The sequence below is a fragment of the Lycium barbarum genome, chromosome 7 (assembly GCF_019175385.1).
Source record: "Lycium barbarum isolate Lr01 chromosome 7, ASM1917538v2, whole genome shotgun sequence".
Lineage (NCBI taxonomy): Eukaryota > Viridiplantae > Streptophyta > Magnoliopsida > Solanales > Solanaceae > Lycium > Lycium barbarum.
In genome coordinates, this window is record NC_083343.1 from 6,539,057 (window position 1) to 6,563,973 (window position 24,917).

Genomic DNA, 24,917 nt, shown 5'->3' on the forward strand with positions numbered 1-24,917 from the left:
AACGGAAGCCTAACTAGGAAATATACAATTAAGGAAACAAGATAAAATCTCTTTAATAATGGAAACTAAACCAGATAAGAATCTGTTTAATTATGATTTAGAATCTGATCATATCAAAAACATATCAGAATTAGATCAGAATCTGATCCAATCTTAATAGAATCAGATTTGTCAACACTCCCCCTCAAGTTGGTGCATAGATATCACACATGCTCAACTTGCAAACTAAGTTGTGAAAAGTTCAACTGCTAAGCCCTTCAGTGAAAACATCAGCTAGCTGCTTGCTGGATGTCACATGGAACAGGCTCAAGGTATCATCAGTCAACTTTTCCTTGATGAAGTGTCGATCAATTTCAATGTGTTTTATCCGATCATGTTGTACTGGATTATGGGCTATACTGATGGCTCTCTTGTTGTCACAGTACAAGGATAATTTATTATCTCCAGACATTTTCAGTTCTTCTAGTAGCTTTCGCAGCCATAGAAGTTCACAGAAACCCTGAGCCATAGCTCTATACTCTGCTTCAACACTTGATCTAGCAACTACAGTTTGCTTTTTGCTTCTCCAAGTGACTAAGTTCCCTCCCACAAGTGTGCAATAACCAGTAGACCTCCTATCATCTAGAGATCCAGCCCAATCAGCATCTGTAAAAGCTTCTATATGGAGGTGACCATGTTTGGCGAAAAGAAGACCTTTTCCAAGAGCAGATTTCAAATATCGCAGAATGCATTAGACAGCCTGCATGTGAGACTCACGAGGATCATGCATGAACTGGCTTACCATGCTAACTGCATATGCTAAGTCAAGTCTAGCGTGTGAAAGATAAATGAGTCTTCCAACCAATCTCTGATATCTTTGTTTATCAACCGACTCTCCTATCCCTGCTTGTAACTGGTGGTTACTCTCAATTGGTGATCCTCCTGGTTTACAACCCAACATACCAGTTTCTTCCAAGAGATCTAGAATATATTTCCTCAGAAATGAAGATTCCTTTTCCTGATCTAGCCACTTCAATTCCCAAGAAATATTGCAGCTTCCCTAGATCCTTGATATAAAACTTGTGAGCCAAAAACTTCTTTAACCGACCCATCTCTTCTTTGTCATCACCTGTCATCACTATATCATCAACATAAACTATTAAAAGAGTGATCTTACCGGGTCTTATAAAGAGAGTATGATCAGCATTGCTTTGTTGATAACCAAAAGAAAACATGGCTTTGCTGAATCTGTCGAACCATGCTCTGGGAGACTGTTTTAGCCCGTATAAAGATTTCTTCAATCTACATACCTTTCCTTGACTTGTTTCATTGTCAAATCCAGGAGGAATCTCCATATACACTTCTTCTTCCAATTCACTGTGTAAGAATGCATTTTTTACATCAAACTGCTGCAATTCCTAGTCAAGGTTGATTGCACAAGATAACAAGATTCTGATTGTGTTCATCTTGGCGACAGGAGCAAATGTCTCTTGGTAGTCCACTCCACATGTTTGAGTGAATCCCTTAGCTACCAATCTGGCCTTGAACCTCTCAATCGAACCATTGGCTTTATGTTTCATAGTGAACACCCACTTGCAGCCCACCAACCAACTGTTTATCTGGTGGAGGAACAACTAATTCCCAAGTCTTATTTTTTGCTAGATCCTTCATTTCTTCAAACATAGCTTCTTTCCACTTGGGATCCTTGAAAGCTTCCCTCCAATCCTGTGGAATAGACACAGAGGAAATGACAAGGCAAAGGCTCTATAGGAAAGGGACAAGGAATCATCGGACATAAAGTTAGAAATAAGATGTTTGGCACAGGATCTGACCCCTTTTCTTTGAGCAATATGTCTATCTAAAGCAGCAGAAGAATCAGAAATTAAAGTTGACTTACCATAAGAGGAGGACCCTTGGCAGGGAGTAGGTTGCATTGCATGATGGCTTCTTGTCTCCTGTTTCTCCTTGAATATCTCATCAAATCAGGTTTGTCCAGACGTCCAATAGTCTCTTTGTGAACAGTAGTCTCCCCGGAGCAGTACTTCTTACAGTTTCCTCCTAAACACTCTCTAATGGAACTCTCACCTGGAGTAATGTCATCAAGAGATCCAAAATTAAGTATCACCTCTTCTCTTTCATTACTCTACCCCTGAGGAGGTGATTGGGTTCCATTGAAGTAAGGTTCAGATTCTCTAAAAGTAACATCCATTCTTACAAAATACTTCCTTGATGGAGGATAGTAACATCGATAACCTTTATGTGTTGGAGAATACCCAACAAACACACATTTAAGGGCCCTTGGATCTAGTTTTCCTGCATTCCTACTATGAACAAAACAAACACATCCAAACACCTTTGGAGGAATAGTATAGACACTATTCCCTCGTAAAATCTTTGAAGGACTCTTAAAATTGAGTGTTTTGAGAGGCATTCTATTGAGAAGATAAGAAGATGCTAAGTAAGGTTTTGGGAGATTCATAGTGAACATGAGGGATCTAGCAACTTCCAAAAATGTCTATTTTTTCGTTCAGCCACTCCATTTTTTTTACTAGTGTAAGGACAACTAGTTTGGTGGATGATCCTGTTAGACTCCAAATAAGTACCAAATCGACTATCCATGTATTCGATGCAATTATCAGTTCTCAAAATTTTTATCTTAGTTTCAAACTGAGTGCGAACCATCTTATGAAAAGATTGAAAGCAAGAAAATACATCACTTTTTGCCTTTATCAGGTAAACCCAAGTCATTCATCGACTACCGTACACAGAGGCTGTCTGAGTAGGCCCCCAAACATCAGAATGGATAGTCATAAAAGGAATTGTGCTTTTATTATTACTATTACTTGACGGATAAGAGTTTCTAGTATGTTTGGCATACTCACAAGCGTCACAAAACAAAGAATCAACCTGAATCCTAGAAAACAAACTAGGATATAATTTTTCTAAGATAAAAAAGAATGGATGCCCCAACCGCCTATGCTACCGTATAATTTCTTGATTGGCATTCTTATTTTCTCCAAAAAAAAAAGCCTTGACATAGAACATCACTTTGATTCCTCTCCAACATATATAAGCCATCATGCACTCTATCATTGCCAATCCTCTTCCCTGTTTGAAGATCCTGAAAGACACAATAATCAGGAAAAAACTCAACTTTGCAGTTTAAAGCTTTGGTGGTGGCGCTGACTGATAAAAGGTTAACTGGAAACTGAGGGACATGAAGTACAGAAGATAACTTAATATTTGGAGCACAAAAAACAGAACTTGTTCCAGCTATCGGGGAAAAAGAACCATCGGCTATTCTAACATTGTCTGTTTTTAGACATGGAGTGTAGTTAAGAGGTTCTTTAGAGGAGCCTGTCATGTGTCTATTCGCACCAGAATCAATAATCCATGAAATTCGCACCAAAATCAATAATCCATGAATTAAGATGAGCAGTAAAAGCAGTACCTGACTTCACCAAATTAGATGTTGCACCTGAGGAAGAGTCAAGTTGCGACAAAAAGGACTTGAGATGCTTGAGTTCACTAGGAGAGAAAAATTCACGAGAGGTTGTCTCCTTAGATGACTCTACTGTCTCTGACAAATTTGCTTGAGCTCTCATTGAGTTGACTCGTTTTCCTCCACGACCTCTAGAGGGTCGATCATGTAACTTCCAGTAAGTTTCCTTGGTATGGCGTGGCTTCTCACAATAATCACAAGGTAATTGATCTTTATCATAATTGGTAGCCTTTATGTGCTCACGAGAATCACTAGCGTTCAATCCAGACTTCTCAATTGATGTTGTGTAATGACTAGTCGTCAACCCAGACTTCTCTATTCATGTTGTGTAGAGCATAGCACTCCTCCTGCTTTCTTCCTGCAAGAAATAGGAATAGGCTTCCTCAAGAGAAGGAAAAGGGGTTTTACCAAGTACTTGAACCCTTATCTAGTCAAATTCGTGGTTTAAACCGGGCAAAAAATCGTAGATCCGGGCAAGAAATCGTAGATCCGCTCCTTTTCAACCAGTTTTTGGAACTTTACTGCATCCTTAGTACAATCTGCTTGGAAGTCTTGATAATAATCTAGCTCTTGCCACAAACCACTCAATTCAGAAAAATAATGAGAAATTGACATCTCACCTTGCTTTGTGCCATGGACTTTGTTACAGATCTTAAAGATCTGAGCATCATTTTCCATGTGTGAGTAGGTGAGCTTAGTTGCATTCCATATTTTTTCAGCAGTGTCTAGCAATATATATTGTCTGGTAATCTGGGGTTGCATAAAGTTGATCAGCCATGACATGACAAGCGAATTCTCTGAGTCCCACTGGTTGTATGTGGGATCAGAGAAAGCTGATTTTTTCTTATCCCCATTAATGTACCCTGTAACTTTCTAGCTTTGATAAATAATAAACTGGATCTAGACCAAGCAAGGTAAATGGCACTACCATCAAGTTTCACAGGGCTAATCCGTAGGTGTGAATTAGTTTCTGACATGGTGGCAAGAAAAAAGCTAGAACAGTGGAAAACAAAAGGAAAATCAGAGAGAAACTTTACAGCGGCTCAATAGTGCGGGAGAGAGGAAACTCTATCTCCTAAAAAGGCATGAGCTCTGATACCATGAAGACTTCGAGAAGAGAGATTTTATTAGTTCTCAAGTGTGTCTATACAACCAATTATAGAGGTATTTATACACAAAACTGAAGCCTAACTAGGAAATATACAATTAACGAAACAAGAATCTATAATAATGGAAACTAAACCAGATAAGAATCTGTCTAATTATGATGTAGAATCTGATCATATCAAAAACATATCAGAATCAAATCAGAATCTGATCCAATCTTAATAGACTCAGGTTTGTCAACACTTACTTATTGTATACCTGCTTGACTGAGATCATTAATACTTGGAAAGCAACTTCTTCCCTAAAAAATGCAATAAGCTCAAGGAAAATATGCATTGAGATGAATCTTCCAATTTTTGAGTTCTTTGCGGTAGGTGCAGTTGATTGTTTGTTGGAAGGATATAAAAAGGGCGAAAATGAGCTAATGTGGCGCAATCCTAGTTCTAACTAGTGACCAATTATTGTATTTTCTAGTAATAGGGTACTCCGGGGTGCTACTTTTGTTAATACATTCAGTTACTTGAGCAGAAGAAAAAGAGAACCTATGTGGCTCAATATATGAATTGATTTTCTGGACCATAGTTCGGCACTGCTTGAATTATTGTTATTCTATTTAGTTCTCCCCCTTTTTCTTGTTCACAGATGCCTTATATTGGCAAATTTGGTGATAAAGACATCTCTTTTTGTTTCTTTACCCTATTTGAGATAGTTGGATATTTATATCTGAAATTTGGCATGTTTGGGGCGTTGAATAAATCAGGCTTTAGCCATGGCCCTTCAAGTGTTTGCTTCAAGTGGAGTTGCATCAAATTATGGAGCTTTTTACTTCTCTGTTGGTGGCATGCTGCTGTGAGTAGTCCTTTGACATAAAATCGTTTTGTTCAGGCTAATGTCCAGTGCTAGAATATGTAAGAGTATCTACGGTGAAATTGGTACTTTGATAGAACATTTCTTATTAGCACCTACATCTTCCAGTTCCAAAAGATAAACTCAATACATCAACTTCTAAGAGTAGAGTACATGTGAACTAAAACACGATTGCACCCTTAGTTGTTTGAATCTTGATAATCTTGTGTCATGTTTTCACCTGGATGCACAAGTTTGTACCCTTCACTCCTTACTAAGGACCCAACGGATGAGCAGCAGCATATATTACCTGTAGGCTTTACTTACAACATTACATGTAGGCTTCTTTTCATTTTCTTCTTTTCTTCACCTGGGGGCGCTTTTTGGTTTTTCCTTTTTTTTTGGGGGGGGGGGGGGGGGGGGGGGGGTGGGGCGGGGGGGGGGGGGGGTTAGAATAGGACTGGTAATATGAAAATTAAGCTCAGTCACTCTTTTCCATTTTTACCTGTTCAAGAATGGGCAAGTAAGTTGTTTAGTCTGTCTCTCTCTCTCTCTCTCTCTTTCTGTGTGTGTGTGTGTGTGTCAAATTCAGTAATGACAACATCTATTAAAATACTGAACATGATGCTTTTGAGACTTCCTTATGCAGGTTTGTCTTGACATTTGCTGTTGGAGCTAGTCCAGTTCCTAGTCTCCTCCTCCCAGAAATATTTCCCAGTCGGATTAGGGCTAAAGCTATGGCATTTTGTATGTCAATTCACTGGGTAATTAGTCTTGTCAAATTCTCCATTTTTCTATTTACAACCGGAATCAGACCTCTGTTCAGCTGATATATTATGCCATTATTCGATTTATATTGCTGAGTTAGGGAAATGAGGAGTGGAAAGAAAAATGAGAGCACACAAATCTCTACAACTGCTTTTCTTAATTGACTCTGTGCTTTCTTTAGGTGCTTAACTTTTTTGTTGGACTGATGTTCTTGCGTTTGCTCGACCAACTTGGGCCACAACTATTATACTCCATATTTGGCACCTTTTGTGTGATGGCCGTGGTATTTGTGAAGAGGAATGTGATGGAAACAAAGGGGAAGTCACTTCAAGAAATTGAGATCGCGCTTCTTCCACAAGAATAAAGTTTTTGGAAACTAAATAAGCTTTTAGATGTTGTCGGAGCGACAATTGATCAAGTACCAGATAGTTCATTTGTGGCTGAATGCATATGCGGCCACTTAAAGTTGTCTGATTTTTCTATTTAGAGCTGAACTAAAGGTACGACCCATTGACCACATAAACTCTTCCAAAAGTGTACCAATTGAACACATTTTGCTGATATGGCAAAATGTGTGTTTTACGCTCCCTTTGTGCACGTTTAGTATCTCATTTTTTCTTTTTTTGCTTTCCTTTTTTTTTTCCTCTGGTCTTTCTTGATAGATTACCTTGCCGGAAAAATTTCACGGCCCACAGCCAGTTCCATCACTGGTGCCAGACTCGCTTCTCACTTCTCCACCAGAACATACCCAAAAAAGCTCAGATATGTTTTTCCACCATAATCCGCTGCAATTTTTTTGTAACTTTGATATTAGAGACCCCTGTTTAAACTGGTCGTTGGATGATATACAAGAATGAAGTTCGGCAATTAAAATCTAAACGGTGCTTCAAAAGAAAACCATAACTCACGAACTCAATTTCAACTTAAATAGTTGACCAAAAATCTTGAGAAGACAGCTCAAACCTGACTCAGACCTTTCAATTTGGGAAAAGTTGTAGAAGCTATATGAAATAATTAACTATTTCGTTGATTATTCTAAACTTCCAAGCATCATAAATACTGAGAATTCTAAGCAAAACCGTAATGATATAATTCTTACATATACTAAAAGGCAATATAAGTAATTTCTTGTAAAAATTCTAGCCAAGATTTATTCTTTCGCAAAGGATGAACCTACGGAGGAGTCACGTTGGTCTTTGGAGTTTTCACATGGCTTTCAAGTGTCTAAATGAAAAGATCGGGCAAGTTTAAATGGTTGCATATGTATTCAGCCTATTGTGTTTTTTTATTTGCATTCTTTTTTAAAAAGGTGAACATATTCAGTCCCCTGAATTTTACGCTTGTAGCCAGTTTTCGGGAATTCTTCTTCCAAAGTGCAGGGGAAGAATAAACCAATACAAAAATCAACAAACATTTCTACTTATTCTCACCACCATGTTTATGCTGGCAATCTACGGGCTCTTTCCTGCTTTATACAGTGAATCTATGGACTCCTGGTTTCATTGGCCTTGTATAAGCTGCAACGTTAACTTTTTCTTAGTCTGTGTCCGGCACTCAGCTATTCCTACTTTTCTTAGTGTTCACATACTTTTTCAGACCACCTATCAGGAACACAATTCCCCAAGTTTTCGAAGACTAAAACCAGTTTTCTCAATTGAAAATGAGATATTGAATTGAAACCATTATGTCTACCAAACTTTATATTTATTAAAAAAAACAAAAAAATGAGTAGTTTTTTAATCGAACTTATTAAGATCCTTCTTGTTGGTTGTGCATTGCAGCTATCGAGTTAATCTAGAGGGTCAAGTTCCTAGAGGAAAATAAATAGAGTAATCATCCTCCTAATGGATTCAAGTCGAGAAAAGGCCATAAATAGTCCTTTAACTATGGGAGTAGGTCTAAAATGGTCCCTTAACTATACACTTACCGGTTTTAGTCCTTTAACTATTCAAAAACTTATCAAATTTGGTCTCCGTCTATTTTTTATACAAACAGCGTACAAACCCATAAACCTCCGTGAGATTAATGTTAAACCATTCCTCAAACCTCTCTCTCTCTCTCTCTCTCTCTCTCTCCTCGCTTCTTTTTCCTCAAGTTCCTCTTGTAAAAAAACAAAAAAAGCATTCTGGCACTGGTGTCACTCTCGAGTCTCTGAAATTCGAAAAGACAAACTCAGGCATACAATTTGTGTAACCATTCTTCTCAAACACTACTAAAAAACTGGCAAAAACAGACGGATTGCGCAAAAATGCGCGAAAAATATAATTATTTTTTATATTATTTTCTAAAATAAACCGATGGAGTCCGTCGGTTTTTTTAAAAAAAACACTTTTTTATAAAAAAAATCGTCGAACTCCGTCGGTTTTTAGAGCAAAAACAATAGTATAAATTAAATCAATGTAAGTGTATGAACAAAGAATATCAGTGGCCTAGTGGTAAATCCCTTTAATGCCAAGAAACATACTCGGGTTCTATTCCAAGTTCCTACATTTCATTGTTTAATTTTCAACAAAAAAAAAAAAAAATCGACGGGAGTCCGTCGGTTTTTTTTTTTTTTTTTTTTACAAAACCAACGGACTCCGTCGGTTTTCTGTCGGTTTTAACTGATGCAGTCCGTCGATTACGAAAAGCGAGAGAGAACTTGAGGAAAAAAGTTGAGGTTAAAGAATGAACTTGAGGGAAAAGAAGGGGGGAGAGAGAGAGACAAGTTTGAGGAATGGTTTAACATTAATCTCACAGAGGTTTATGGGTTTGTACGCTGTTTGTATAAAAAATAGACGGAGACCAAATTTGATAAGTTTTTGAATAGTTAAAGGACTAAAACCGGTAAGTGTATAGTTAAGGGACCATTTTAGACCTACTCCCATAGATAAGGGACTATTTATGGCCTTTCTCGATTCAAGTCTTCATGCAACTGTTTCTGGCAGTAGTAGCTTTACCCAGCAGGCGGGATGGTCTGCAAATAGCGTTAAATAGGATATAGTTTGGGTTGTGTTCTCTTTGCAGCTCCTAATATTGTGCAGCAAAAATTATTACAGTAAGGACTCTCGCTGATATGGCGTCCCTGGCGCCTATATGATATAACAATAATGTTGTTACAATAAGGATTTGGTGTACCTACGAGAAATGAGAATTTACTTTGTGTGTTTTTAATTGCTAGAATTTCATATATGAGATTTAGTGTTTGTTAAACCAAGAAGACTAAAGGTTGTATATATATAAGTTCTGCTAAGCCTTCTCACGAATAAAATGACAGTCAACCTCAATATGTTTGGTTCTTTCATGATATACCGGATAGCAGCTTGATTATTATAAGCTTTGTTTAATTTCATTCTCAATATAAGTATTGTATCTGTTACATTTTACGTTATGCTTTTTCAATCTAGTTCAAAGAGATAAAACTTGCCTGATCATTTTTTCTAATTACTTAATTTTAGCCAAACCACTAGTTTATGGGAGGAGGATTATAGACTCATTCAGGTTGATTGAGACGGATTCCCTGGTTTCTACACAGAAGTTGTTCAGTTTGATCCCCTGATTAAGTAAGGTTGCACCAAGACTGAGGACACCAACGGAACACTCTGTTATCCCCACTGACCAACTAGTGTACAACAACGATTTTTTTAGCTGCTCGACCTGATCAATTTATCTGCCCCAAAACGTGTGCTTCCATGAGGTATGGTTCAGGACTTTAGCTAGCAATGTCTGGAGAAGTAGGACTTTTCTCCCTATGACTACTGCTGGCAATATCATATGGTTACATTTGTTAAGGAACGTATTATTTTGAAATTGATAGTTGACTTGACTACAAATCTACAATCAAGAAAGGAAATTTGCTGAGAAGAATGAAGACGCAGAGATATACTTAACTAATTAACTATTGTTAGCATTTAGTAGGCAGCTCACAATATATCGATTGATGAAACCTATTGTATTTGAATAAGTGGTTTTATGGTCAAAGATAAGCTTCGTTTTCATTCTTAACAATTAATAAAGAGAAGGTGACTTAAAAATCCAAATTTCTCATTTCTGGGGCAAGACCTTTTGTTCTATGAACACTCAATTACTAATAAATACTATAATGATTTACTTTCAAGTTTGTGCCTCCAATCAAGAAGACTAAGGCAAGCCCTAACAAGTGGCGGATGGAGCAGGTAAAAATCAGGTTCAACCGTACCTTATATTTCAAACAAGGAGTTGTGATACCCATGATCGATGGCGGGTTGATGAGGATGGGCCAAAGAGAAGGACTAATAGACTTCGGACGAACGGGTGCATATGATACCTTACGCAAATCAACATCAGAAAGAAAGAGACGAGTGAAGTGTTATATAAGACTAATCTCAAGTTCACACGATATATTCTCATTTGGGCTCGATGATGGCTAAGGGACAAATTCATGAAGCTTGTTGAGACAAAGCGAACAATATGTGTCATGAGCTTGAGTTGTAACAAATTTAGTATCAGAGTCACTTCGCGTATAACCTAGAGCAATGGTGGGGAAAACCTCAGTATTCAAGTGAATTAAGGTGAATCTAACTGACTTTGAGATGATGATGGGAGACACTCCAACAAGAACGCTGAGTCTTTAAAAAAGTGAATATAATACCCTACACAAATTCACATCGATAAAACAAGGGATAAGTATATAAGGAAGCACTCCTTAGAACCTTTTAACACATTTTAAGTTTGAGCCTAGGATAAACCAACAAAATCACTAGTGGGATATAGGCTTAGACTGACGTGGACGAGTTAAAATAAGGATTCTCGGGCTTCGAAATTGGCAAACTTTCGAAGAAGAAGTATATGTGACATCTTAAGCAAATCCTATATCAAAAAGAGAGAAGAATGAATAGCTATACAAGAGAGTGTATAAGCTCACATGGTACATGCATACGCTTTAGGGCTAGGGGTAGCCAAGAAATAGAAAAGTGAGTTTTGTTGGGCCAAGGAAAACAACACGTCAGCTATAAACTTGGGATGTGAAAAATATGATATCAGAGTTGGACTCCTGTAGTACGATAGGGTGGAAAACCTCAGCACAGATACTGAACCTCTATGGTAGAGGTGACACTCATGTCGAAGGGTGGGGATAAGGGCGAGCCAAAGAGAAGGACTGACAGACTTTTAGGCTGACAAGATTCAGAGAAAAGGATGCATATGATCACTCCTAAGGCATGTCCCACCTCGAAAATAGAGAAGTGAAGTGTATAAGACAAAAAACAAGTTCATATGATACGTGTGGTTTTGGGCTCGATGCTTGCAGCCCAAGAGACAAATCTCTAAAATCTTTTGGACCAAAGCGTGTAATACGTGTCATGATTTTGGACTGGACATGAGTGTGTGTGTGTGTGTGTGAAAAATTACTAACATTTTAAAATACATTTTGAGCCCATAAGTTCAAAAAATTTATGATTTTAGTGGTAAAAGTTTCAGAGGCTGAACCCATCAAATTAAAATGTTGGATCCGCCACTAGCTCTTACCTATAAATAATGGTTGAAGTGTTAATTATATTTGAGCCTCCACTGCATAAAATCCTATAAAGTAGGAAAAGGAATAATACATATCATCTTGCAACCAATTGTGTAATAGTTGCAGTGTCAACTTCTTCGATTTCCAGCGATTCCCCTTTCACATTGTCACCTTCTTCATCTTCCCTTGTAGAAAATGCAGGCCTCTTGGGAGAAACCATAGCTAAATTTGCAATATTCTTGAACATATTGGAAACTGCCAACATTGTAGGCCTTTCCAATGGATTTTTTTGGACATATAATAGTGCAATTTGCATGCAATTCAATAGTTTGCAAGATGATGTTGTATCATCAAGTGACTCATCCATAAACTCCATTCCTTTACCTTCTTTCCACATCTCAAATGCCTGCATTATTAATATTCAGTTAGGAATCTTTATACAAGTATAATTAAGTAGACGCATGTAACTATGCAAGGGGAGAAGGGTCAAATATGCCATATACTATTTGAGAAATTGTTCAATTTTGCCATCCGTTAAAAGTTTGGTCTAATCTTACCCCCCGCCATTAGGTGGAAGTCTCAGTTTTGTCCTTGATCCTTGACGGAACTCTAGCGTGAGGGTAAATCTAAACCATAATGAAAAGCTAAGGGGTACATTTAAATATTTTTTCATCAAGAATATAGACACGTGGAGTCCAGCCTTTAACGCTGGAGTTTTGTTAGTGACAAACGAAAATATAAGACAATTGTTAACCATAAGAGTATTAATGGACCGAAAGTTTGATAAAAGATAAAATTAAGCTATTTTGTATAGTACATGAGCAATTTTGAACCTTCTCACCACAACATGAAAACAAATTCAAATTTATCATAATTACTCACATATTCAAGAAGGTTTAGTTGTTCATCTGAACCACGTAGGCATGTATTCTTCTTTCCACTTATGATTTGAAGAAGAAGTACTCCAAAACTGAAAACATCAGATTTCATTGAATAGATGCCCTGCTCTACATATTCAGGTGGAATATAACCCCTGCAATAAATGTATATGATAAGTAGCTCATTAAAACATGATCCGACCAATCCGCTCAAGTTTGGGCGGATTAGTAAACCGTTCAATTAGTAACTCAACTCATTTTGACCCATCTGCTACTTCAGCCTATTTAAAAGTAGTGCGTGAATTTAGCTCAAATTGACTCGTGAGAAATCTTGTTAAAATATTTTTAGAAAGGTACATTTTTTTGCTCGATGTTATACATAGCCATAGAAAAGAAAAAAAAATATTAAGTACTGAAACAAATTATAAGAACATAGACAACATAAGCAACAACAGCAACCCAGACAAAGAAACTAAAACTAAGTGTCAAGCGGATTGGGTTATGACTCATTTCTAAGCTCATGTCGGCCAAGTAACTTTTGTAACCTGCTCATTTATTTACTAAACCCATTTTGATCCACCCAAATTTATCCCACCTCGCCCATTTAACGGCGTTAATCTCAGGTTCAAACTCTGGATATGGAGTTACTTTTGGTAGGGGGTGCTTTTGTCACACCCTCATCTTGATAGGGCATGATGGGCACCCGACTCTCATCAGAGTCGAGCGAACCCTTAAACACTCGCTCTATCAAAACCTGTCATTTCAAAAACTTTTAAAAACATGAAACGTCTTCACATAGGGATCATTATCTTTACAACGATTATGAAAACTTTTAATCAATTTCGCACTTTTTACCAACTGAAATCGTCTGAAAATACATACTTTTATAACATACACAAATAGTTCAGCTGACATCACTCTGTCGACATCTCGACAAACGTATCACAGGACGCTGTCTGCAAAGTCTCTAATATAGACGAAATACCATAATCATGAATACTCAGACTCGGCAACACTCCGGAAGGAAATGGAGCTCACCAATTCAGCTGCAACATCTTCTACTCATCTGGGTGTACCTGCGCGGCATGAAACGCAGCCCCCGAAGAAAGGGGGTCAGTACGGAATATGTACTGAATATGTAAAGCATCACTGAATCATAAACAAGGAAAGGCGTAACAGTAAACCAGTTTAGAAGCAACCTGGAAGTAACCTGGAATAGCATTTTAAACTGTGCCCTGCAGTGTCCCTCACAACTCTAGCATACACAATATAAATATAGTATCCCAATAGTCCCTTCGGACGGCCGCTCCCAGCATAATAATAATGATGGCCCCTTCGGGCATGCTGCTTCCGGCATAATACTATCCTGGCCCCTTCGGGCATGCCGCCTCCAGCATAACAATGATGATGGCCCCTTCGGGCGTGCTGGTTCCGACATAAGACTATCCTGGCCCCTTCGGGCATGCCGGTTCCGACATACAGCTATCCTGGCCCCTTCGGGCATGCCGGTCCCAACATAATAATGATGGCCCCTTCGAGCATGCCAGTTCCGACATACGGTTATCCTGGCCCCTTCGGGCATGCCGGTCCCAACATAATAATAATGGTCGCCCCTTCGGGCATGCCGGTTCCGACATGCGACTACCCTGGCCCCTTCAGGCATGCCGATCCCGACATAATAATAATGATAATAATAATAGCCCCTAATGCTAATGGTGTCAACACAACTTAACCCACGAATATCAATACAAAGAAATGATGTTATGGAGTGTAACACAAATCGTAAATGAAACGAACTAGCAAAATCTCGCACCCCCTTCGGAGTGGTTTTTGAAAATCAAGTTTATGTTTGCTTTAGTACAAAACTAATTTTCTTGAAATCGTTAATAAACCACAAACACGTTTCAAGTAAATCCGAGTTAGTATAAGGAAGCTAACAACCATATGCACGAGCCGAGCGGTAGGAAACTAAATGCACATAAATCAACTTTTAAGGCTCGATGTATAAGTATACTTACCGACGCCTGAAGACTCAGAAACAAGTTTTGGATCAATCCGGTTTAGTATAAGAAAGTTATGAGCGTTTGAAGTACAGAACCTTCTACAAATGTTTCAGAAGCTATTTTTGAAAAATCAAAGCAACAATCATACCAAGTACCTTTCGGTTATCGTTACAGATCAAATCAAATAGAGCTTTTGGAACCGTATCTACGTATCAAAATCTATCAAAGACTCACGGAATAATCAAATGTGCTATCATTTGAAAATCAAGACATTAGTCATATTAATTATCTCTCGAATGCCATTCGGAAACATATCAACCGAGCTTCGGACATCATAGATAAACATCAAAACCATATGAAACAGCTTAAGGAAGTCAAGAACGTTGGCCATCCTAGTGGCTCTCAGAATAGGAATCTCTTTGAAGTCGTACATATACGTCATCTACCTATATGAAAGTTAGGGACGTTATTCATTATAGAAACCTCTACGAACGTTTTAAAGCAATCCGAGACTGTCTACGAAAGATAGGGACATTAATACTTATAGAACTCTTTTAAAAACAAGAACTCTTTACGCTTTGCTCGTTATTCAATCATATAATAATATCGACTATACTAAGCATACTCACATCAAGAAGTGAATAAGAATCGCAAACAAGCTCGGAATCAAGAATAGAGTTACCCCTAGATAAGTATCACAGCTTACTCAGCGCTAGGACATGCCAAGAGAAAGAAAGGTTAGGCTTTACATACCAGTCCCTCGTCCAATTAGCTACGCTTATTTGTCCCAACTTGCTAGTCTACATTCAAGAGAATTGACATAATCATTAGATTCATCGACATATGCTCGTCTTAGCCTTTCAAATGAATTCATTTATATTCTCTTGAAATTTCGAGAGCATTTCCCCTGTAAATACACCATCCCCGAGAATCTAACTCGACCATTTTACCAACAACAATTCGAGAATTCAACTCGGTCAAATTATCAACAACATTACCAACAATCTTACTAACAACTTCAACAATCAATCCAAATATATTCTAACATGGTTCAAGAATACTTCAAACAATTCTCATAATATTCCAAACAACCCAATCAACATATTACTTTGTCCAAAACCTTCCAAATTCAATAAGAATAAGAACGACACATTTCCTTCTTTCAAATTCAAACACAACAACCCAACTTACAATATTCCAAACACATGTCTCGCTTCCAAATTCATGAATTACATTTACAAGCTACACATTAGCAATATCATTCCTACAAGTATAAGAAACCATACTAATGTTATACTAACTTCTTCAACACTCCCACAACAATTTCAACTTCATTTCAAACCATTAATTCTTCATTTAACATCATAGAATCCACAACACACAATCCAAAAATACTAAATAAAATTAGTTCTCCACTCCTACACAACACAACATATGCACGGCTACAACTTCAACACCATAATTTCATGAATCTCATTCATTTCCACATACCACAACATGCACAAATCATTTATAACACATGTAAAAGGAGATTAATCCTTACCTTTTTTTTCACTTCACTTCTCAACTTGGTTAAGGTTGTAATTGGCACCAATAAGAGTTTGGCTTGCTCCAACAACTCTCCCACGTTAAAGAGGACCTTCCAATTAGTAGAAAAGCTAGAAGAAAATAATATTTGGATCAAAATTTTTGGACTTCAATTTTTTTTCCATGGCCGAATAGGCCTCTCCTTTCTTTCCTCTCCAAGCTTCTTGAACCCTCTATGGATAAAGATGAGAAATGTGACCTTTAAGTCATCTTTTATGCACATGTAAAATTAATCCATGTGGGCTAAAACCCACCACCTTGGCCGGCCACTTTTGCCCAAATTATCCAAGCCCAATCTTTTTTTTTTTTTTTTTTTGCAATTCATGAAAATTTATTTTTCAAATTTCAAATTTGCCCTTGGCCTTTCTCCATTTTTCTATGAGCCATCTTGCGAATTTTCTTTTTTACTCTTAGTCTTTCTTAATATTTCCATACTAATAAACAACTCATACGTTAAAATAAATTGGAAAATAGTCTTACCCTTGACTTCTTGCAATTGTCTTGAATTATCCGAATACGCAAAATACGGGATATAACAGCTTTACCCCTAAAGCAAATACTGAAAAGGTATTGTAAATTAAAGAAAAATATAGATACTGCTTACAGTGTTCCAACTATTCTGTCTGTATTTGCTTCAACTTCATCCTCCTTAAACATTCTTGCCATTCCAAAGTCAGATATCTTTGATTTCATGTGAGTGTCCAATAGAATATTGTTGGCTTTCAAATCCCTATGAATGATTGTTAATCTTGAGTATTCTTGGAGGTATAGCAACCCCTGAATTATGCCTTCAATTATCTGCACTCTTTTTCCCCAGTCTAGAAGTAGTCGTCTGCCTTGATCTATGTGTGAAAAAAATCAAGTTGATGTGAAAAAAAAAAGATAAAATTAAAGTTGTTAGTGGATGTATACAATATTTTATATTTATTAATGGTGTAATAAGTAATTTATATTATCCGTGTAATTTAAACTTCATAGAAGGTTACTTACGTTATTTTCTGGTAACTAAGTCTAAGTACTATTTTTACGATATAGAAATGCAGAAACTAATAATAAGGAATTGAAGTGTTTGGTAAAAAGAAATGCTGATAAGTTGTTCTCTTGCTAGAATGACCAAAGAAAAGTTAGGGATTTTATATTGAAAAGATATGTTGAGAACTTGATCAAAATAAAAGTGTTTATAAGCTGAAAAGTCATAAGTTGAGAATGGTCAACTTATGACTTTTAGCTAATTTTGGCTTATGAGCATTTTTTATGTTTACCCAACGAGATCAGCTGAAAAATATAAATCAATTTGACTAGCTTATAAACTTAATTAACCAAACACCATTAAAAAGAGAGAGGGGGAAAGGATTACTTACTGTAAATGTAACAGTCCAAGCTCTTGTTGGGCATATGTTCATACACCAACATCTTTTCTTTTCTTTTAATGCAAAATCCCACAACTCTTACAAGATTTACATGTTGTAATTTTGCTGTAAGGATCACTTCATTTTCAAACTCTTCCAATCCTTGATTTGAAGTCTCTGATAGCCTTTTCACTGCTATTTCTTTCCCATTTCTCAACTTTCCCTATTTGGATTAATGAATTATACGCTAAATTATGTTTTGCCGTAAAGCATAAATATGACAAATGGTTAAGATAATAACTATATAAGAAAATCCTACAAGTACAAAAGTTGAGAAAACCATATGTTTGGGGTAAGTATTAAATAGTTCCTTAAATATATTTTTGAGCAGATCTAGATCTTTAAATTTGTCAAAATATTATAGTTTTGATATCCATCAAATACTTAACTATGTGGCTGGCAATTCTATTTCATTATTATTTGGGAAAAGGGTCAAAAATACCCCTCTATTTTGGAAAAAGGGCTAAAATATCCTCCGAACTTATTTTGGGTCAAAAATACCCCTATCATCCTTAAAGTTTTCAAATATACCCCTATCTTGACGGAAATTATCCCCCAAAATAACCCAAAATTATTTTTTAAGCCCTTTCCATCCATCATTTAAACCCGATCCAACTAAATAATAACCCATAAGATTCTCTTATTCCCCTAATATGTAGGTTTGAAATTTGAGGAAATTGGGGGAATAAGGAGATCTTATAGGTTATTATTTAGTTGAGTCGGGTTTAAATGACAGAGTGGGTTTAAAAAATGATTTCAGGTTATTTTGGGGGATAATTTCCGTCAAGACAGGGGCATATTTGAAAACTTTAAGGATAAGAGGGGTATTTTTGACCCAAAATAAATTCGGAGGATATTTTTAGCCCTTTTTTAAAAGTAGAGGGGTATTTTTAACCCTTTTCCCTTATTATTTTAGCTCCTATCTTGTATAGTTGTACTGTTTGCAGTGTTTTAAAAGTCGCGAACATAAAGTGAGACATTTTATTAAATATGGGGCGTAAGCCTGAAAGGCACCGGAGTAAGCTCCATCAATCCTTAATTTTTAATAAATTTTTTAAAATTAATATAACAGACATAAATATTACAACAACAACAACAACAACCCCGTAAAGCAGACATAAATTTTAAAAGAAGATAAATTATCAGTATTTATTTGACCAAAAAAAAAAAAACTTTTTCATAAGCGAGGGAGTGGGATATTAATAGATCAAAAGTTTATTGGTCAGCAAAATTACTCAATTTCGCATACTATGAAGACAAACTTAGCCTTTCTCCAAATGAAGAAAAAGATGTTGAAACTCTTAAATCTCCAAAAGATTTTACCTTGTAAACAGGTCCGTATCCACCTTGTCCAAGCTTATTGTTAAATGAAAAATCATTTGTAGCTTCCTTTATCTCATTAAAACTGAAAACCTGCAAATTGCTGCTCTCCTCACCTTTTCTTGCTTTACTTTTGCCTCCCAATTTGTTCCTCGAATTCCTCCCTCACTCCAATATAAGTTAAACACCAAAAAAGAAAAAAAGGGTAACAAAATTTCTTTTTATAAATTTTGATATTTGGTTAGTAATGGGATGTTTCTACACCGGGAAAAGTGCACATATATTGGTTTTTGATGCAGGCATTTAACCTGTGCTAATTTTTTAAATTTTTATATGTATACACTACCCACTTCAAAGTTCAAAAGCCTTCAGACATATGATGTGAAGTTAGTCTTGACAAAGTTAAACTTCAGGCACAATGTTTGAAGTTTCATAGGACTGAAGTTCAGGCACATATGATTGAAGTTCATACATTTTTGCTAGACTTTAGCGATTTGCTAAAACTTCAGCCATACGTGTGGCTAAAGTTTAGTCTTTGTTGCTTGACTTCAGCCATTTTTGTCCCCAGTTCATACACATATGGCTGAAGTCAGGCAAAATTGACTGAAGTCGGGAAAAAATGAATGAACTTCAGTCGTGTATAACTGAAGTGCAGGCAACAATTAACTAACTTCAGTTATATATGGCTGAAGTTGAGGCAAAAAGGATTAAAGTCCAAACAATTTTATCTGAACTTCAGGCAGAAATTCATGAACTTCACTCATATGTAACTTCAAACACCGCATATCTGAAGTGGTTATATGTACAATTTTTTAAAAAAATAACATATTTAATTACTAGATTTGTATTTGTATTTGTGGTATGATATCTCTATATGAGTAGGAGTCAAATCTAAAAAGTGCCTCTAGCTAATACTTTACGAGCTACTGTCTCACCATTATACCAAAGCTTAACGTGTAACACAAGCAATTAAAGCATTTGCTGGCTTTCTCACTAAGTTTTTCGTTAATCATAATACCTTTTAAGTTATATGCATTAATAGTATAATGAATATGTATGCCAAAATGTAATTAACCTATTATAAAATGTTTCCAAATTAGGAAAGAAGTCATTCATTTTGACACGAACTAAAAAGCAAATAGGTTCACATAAATTGAAACAGGAGAAAAAGGGGGCAAGTGTACATTAGGCCATGTGCAACAAACAAAGTACAAGGATAGCACCGTACCCTCATAGTCCTCAATCTTTGGCACATCTGGATCGGCGGAAACTCACTCGTATATTATGAGAAACTTATAAATAATTTTTTCCCTGATAGAAAAATTTGTATTTCTTTTTAAACGAACTAATAAGAAAATAGTAACAAAAGAATAACAAATTAAAAAATCACCTCGAAATTTAAGTACTTTTCTCCTTCGTAGACATAGTGTAAAGACAACCAACAATAACATCAATACAGATGCCACTGGAATCAAAATGAGAAATAGTCGATTGAGTTTTTTCTTCTTGAATTGCTTCCCTGATTGATCAATTGCCCCTTCTACTCCTCCTTGTATATCTTCAACTTCTAACAATGAAAACAAAATTTTGAGACATTCTGATATATAAAGAAAGAAAGAATTGAATAACAAATGAATAATGCAATTCTTTGAGCCCTGGGAATTTAGAACTTTTTGGTAGGAAGAGCTTTACTCCCTTATAAGCCTTATCCAGTATCAATCCAGATTAGTCAGATTAGTAAATTTCTGATATGAAATGAAATGTACGGTGAGTCAAGCTAGTTCCTAAGGTGACAATTGTCCAAAAGCATATAAGAGACTAGATCATCCATCCACAACCGATGTGGGGACTCTGACACCCCCGCATGCCCGGGCCTACCAACTGGAGCGCGAGCAATATCATATAGGGGCCCAACATTGAGTAACCAAGAATGGGGATCAGTTTGGTTCTGATACTATGATAAGAAGTGGACGTTGAATCTAACTCAACTTCAAAAGTTAGCTCATGAAGTAATGAATTTTCCAAGAACCATATAAAAAAACAGAATCACTCATCGACAACCGATGTGGGATTTTGACACCCTGCACACTCAGGCTCACCAACTGGAATGCGAATGACATAATATGGTGGTCCAACATCGGTAATAAAAAATTAAGATGGATCTGGCTCTGACACCATAATGAAAAATGGACATTGAACTTAACTCAACCCCAAAAACTCACTCATGAGGTAAGAATTACTCAAGATCGTATAAAGAGATCAAATCACTAATCCATGATCAACGTGAGAATCTTGACAATATCGAATACAGAATACGTAGGCAAAAAAAACATGTAATTAGTTACCTCCTGATGCAGCCTGAGAAAGAACTGAATTCCAGTCATATGAGACTTGCCATGCCACATAGCCCTTCAATTCCTCTCTTTTGCATAGGCAACTTTGGTTTTCACTGCCTCAACATCATCAAAACCAACCCAACTTGTCCCGATAGAGACATAATTCATCACATAAGTTGAATTATACGACGAATTATTAGCGCGATATTTTATCATGCCTCTCTTGATATTATTGAAGTTCAACGTACCATCAGTACTTGTGAACGGCTCTTTTTCAGCTTCAGTAGCATACAAATAATCTTTCGGTCCCGGCCCTGTTCCGATCGCGCCAATTTTATTATCCTTAGGACTAACCAATGTCCACACATAGCCAAAAAATGGTAATCCCAAAACAAGCTTTTGACTAGGAAAACCAGATTTAATCCAAGCATTAATCCCATAATCAGTGTTCAAATCACTAGTAGAATCATACAATGCTGCAATAGGGGATGTGTTGTTTGTTGACACTGGTTCATAGTAATTAAATGCCATAACATGTACCCAATCCAAGTTTTTCCTCATTGACTCAATTGGAAAAGTCAAATCTTGAATCCATGGTGTGTATTGACCTGTCATGGTTAAAAAAAGTCGAGTTTTTTTCGATTTCTTGGACTCTGAATCGATGGCAACTCTCCAATCATCCAAAAGGGTAGCCAAATTCGACATGTCTTGCGACGAACTAGGCCAAAGCCGGCAGAAATCAAGTCCATCGAAACCATAAAATCGCGCAATTTTGATGGATGATTCAATGAAGTATTTTCTTCCAGGGAATTATGTGCTGGACATTAATAGGTACATATCAGATGCATAAGAAGATTGGTCTTTTCCGCCAATTGATAAAATTGTTTTGATGGATGGATTTTTCCTCTTAACAATGCTATTGAAGTTTTTAAATGGCTCATCATCTGATATTGTGACAATCATCTGATCGGTTGATGCATTGAAACTAATTTCAGCAAAGCCATAGATGAGGTGAGTGTAAAGAGTTGAATTGATGCTTTGTATATTGGCAGAATTAGTTATGTCATTTTGCCAATAACCAGCTTTTATCCATGTTTGATCTACTGCTATGGAGTTGAGTAGTTGAGATTGGAGAATTGTGTGGAAGAAGAGAAGAATGGCAATGTTTTTGAATGCCATAGAAGAGGTACAAGAATGAAGTACATTAACTCAATTGAAAAGCATTCAACTTATATACATCGAGTCATTAACCGCCAAGGGTTAGTGGTGAAGGATCAGAATCTTTTCGCCCTTAATCAGAGGTATTGGTTAAGTCTCCGGAATAAAAACCCTCCTAGGAACTGCTTAACTTATATGCATTGAGTCATTGACCACCAAAGATTTAGTGCTGGATAGATAGTATTCTTCCACACACTACAAGAAAGCATAGAAATGGCAATAGCTCTTTTGGCGACAAAAATAATATAGTTGGCAAAATTCAGTATTTGGCAACAACTTAGTTTTATTGTTGCATATATGATGAATTTTTAAAAAATAATTTTTTTTGTTGCCAAACAATTTAATTTTGTTGTCATAGTATTGACTGTTATTGCAAAAAGTACTTTTAGCAACAATAAAAAATTTATTGCACGTCGTTGCAACAATAGCTATTGGGAAAAGTTTATGCAACAACAAAAAAATTGTAGTCAAAAGTACTTTTTGCAACAATAGTCTATCTATGACAAAAAAAAAAAAAATTGTTGGCAAATGTATTCTTTCTTGTAGTGACGTTTGACTAGAGGTTTCAAGTTTAAGTCTTGGCAATGAAAAAAAAATCTGGTAGCAATCATTTACTCCTTTAATGAGCCTTACAGATCAGGAATAAAGATTAGTCGGAGTTTCAAAACGAATACCAGACGATCAATGAAAAACAAAAAAGATATTTGAGTCGTTGACAATATGAATAGTACTATCTCGGTGTAAGCTTTATTTTTCAAGTAAGTAGTTCCACTTAATTATGGATTATTGCACAATGACAGAGCCACATGAAGGTTGGAAAGTTACACCCCGCAAGTAGGGTAAATAAAACCTTTTCGTATATTTATACACTTTTGAACCCAACCCCCCCCCCCCCCCCCCGGTTAAGAGAAGGACATGTTCAAATTGTAGGAGTGGTACTTTTGTATATTCGTTTGAATCCCTTATTAGAATTGTATTCTTGAAGATCTGTTACATTATTGTTGTTGCACAAAAAACAACAATAGAGATGGATCCAGAATACAAATTTGATAGGTTCGACCTTTAAGGTTCTTAGCATTAATCTCACTGTACTTCAAAAATCATGAATTCAAATTTAATATGTTGATATTTTTTGTGGATTTTTCTTTTAACGTTATTAGTATATAAAAGTTAAACTCATCAAAATTATACTTCGGTATTATTTTCTCACATGCTCTAAGCTATTTCCTATGAATTTCTATGGAGATTGGTGGTGATAAAAACTTATATCATGACTTGGAAAACTAGAGTCCTTGCATGGTTCCTCAATAATCAGGTGCTAAGTTTTACAAGACAAATGTAAATGCATGAACAATATGTTTGACTTATTACTCTCTTTTTTGTTTCTTTTTTCTTCTATTTTTTGATCAGATGTCCGATGACTGAAGCTGGAAAATCTTACTGCGGTTGCTCCTCAATAACTCTGTCAGAGCCTGCAGCACGAAATGCAGTGTCCTATGCAATGGGACGTCAGTACAGATAAAAGTACTGAGTATGTAAGGCAGGAGGGTAACAACATAATTAAGATAAAATGTGACATTAATATAGGCAAAAGAAAACCGAACATCTGGAAGTAGCACAAAATACAATGCATGATAAAATCATTTGTATGCTTATATAACAGATAGTATCCATCCCCGGCCGTAAGGCTCGGTGTTATATATGTAAAATCATGCCCGGCCATTAAGGCTCGGTGTTATCATCATTAGCCCGCGTCCGGGGCAATATCATAACATGCCCACTGCAGTGGTGTGTGCATCTACGCGCCATGCCTGGCCATAAGGCTCGGTGTTATATATGTAAAATCATGCCCGGCCATTAAGGCTCGGTGTTATCATCATTAGCCCGCGTCCGGGGCAATATCATAACATGCCCACCGCAGTGGTGTGCGCATCTACGCGCCATGCCCGGCCGACTATAGCGCGGCACGGTGTAGTAAAGTAGTGTATTACATTTATATATAAGTATATACCATTGGGAATAACAAGAGCATCTCTCTGGACCGGAAAAACTATGCAGGATTCCGCTTTCCTTCAGCGATGCGGACGGAAAGCGCAAAGTCCTGAGACCTTCCGCTTTCCTTCCGCGATGCGGGAGGAAAGCCTGATCCTGGAGCTGATTTTGGATGAGAAGTCAATGATCTGATATTGGCCTTTCGGAGTGACATAAGGTCGGTAGCCTCCGAATAGCTTATGGAATTCATATCGAGTCCAAAGGAGTGATCGATGATGATAAATAAAATAATATTTCACGAATCAATGAAATAACAAGACATTAAGATTTGAAATATAAGACATGGGAATAGACTGGATTTGTTATGGAACGCTTGTGTTTATATTCTAGTTGGATTCGTGCCAAAGAAAGAGGGAAACGAACACCTTACATACCTTATCCATCGAGCCACCACTTAAAGAATTCCTTACATCGAAGCTTGCCCTTCACCCGAGCCTAT

At 36.7% G+C, this 24,917-nt stretch overlaps 2 protein-coding genes across 10 annotated transcripts in view; one reads left to right on the forward strand and one right to left on the reverse strand.

Moving 5' to 3' along the window:
• LOC132603024 (probable plastidic glucose transporter 2) overlaps window positions 1–24,170 on the forward strand; it is a 35,604-nt gene extending 11,434 nt beyond the window's left edge. For 2 of the 9 annotated variants that reach the window (XM_060315876.1, XM_060315878.1), the window contains exons 13-15: window positions 5,349–5,437; window positions 6,084–6,198; window positions 6,384–6,789. In XM_060315876.1, coding sequence (XP_060171859.1) covers window positions 5,349–5,437; window positions 6,084–6,198; window positions 6,384–6,566 — 387 coding nt within the window. In that variant the 3' untranslated portion in view covers window positions 6,567–6,789. Of the gene's footprint in view, window positions 1–160; window positions 4,882–5,348; window positions 5,438–6,083; window positions 6,199–6,383; window positions 6,790–6,864; window positions 7,082–9,639; window positions 10,151–23,836 lie in introns of those variants that run through there. The other 7 variants (XR_009567955.1, XR_009567956.1, XR_009567954.1 and 4 more) reach the window with 7 other exon arrangements.
• LOC132603025 (G-type lectin S-receptor-like serine/threonine-protein kinase CES101) lies at window positions 11,656–18,069 on the reverse strand. Its single transcript, XM_060315882.1, has 4 exons — window positions 17,505–18,069; window positions 16,748–16,985; window positions 12,558–12,708; window positions 11,656–12,081 (listed from the first exon to the last, which is right to left on the reverse strand). The coding sequence occupies exons 1-4, from the start codon at window positions 17,554–17,556 to the stop codon at window positions 11,770–11,772; spliced, it is 753 nt and encodes a 250-aa protein (XP_060171865.1). The 5' UTR covers window positions 17,557–18,069; the 3' UTR covers window positions 11,656–11,769.
• Window positions 24,171–24,917: the final 747 nt, after the last annotated feature.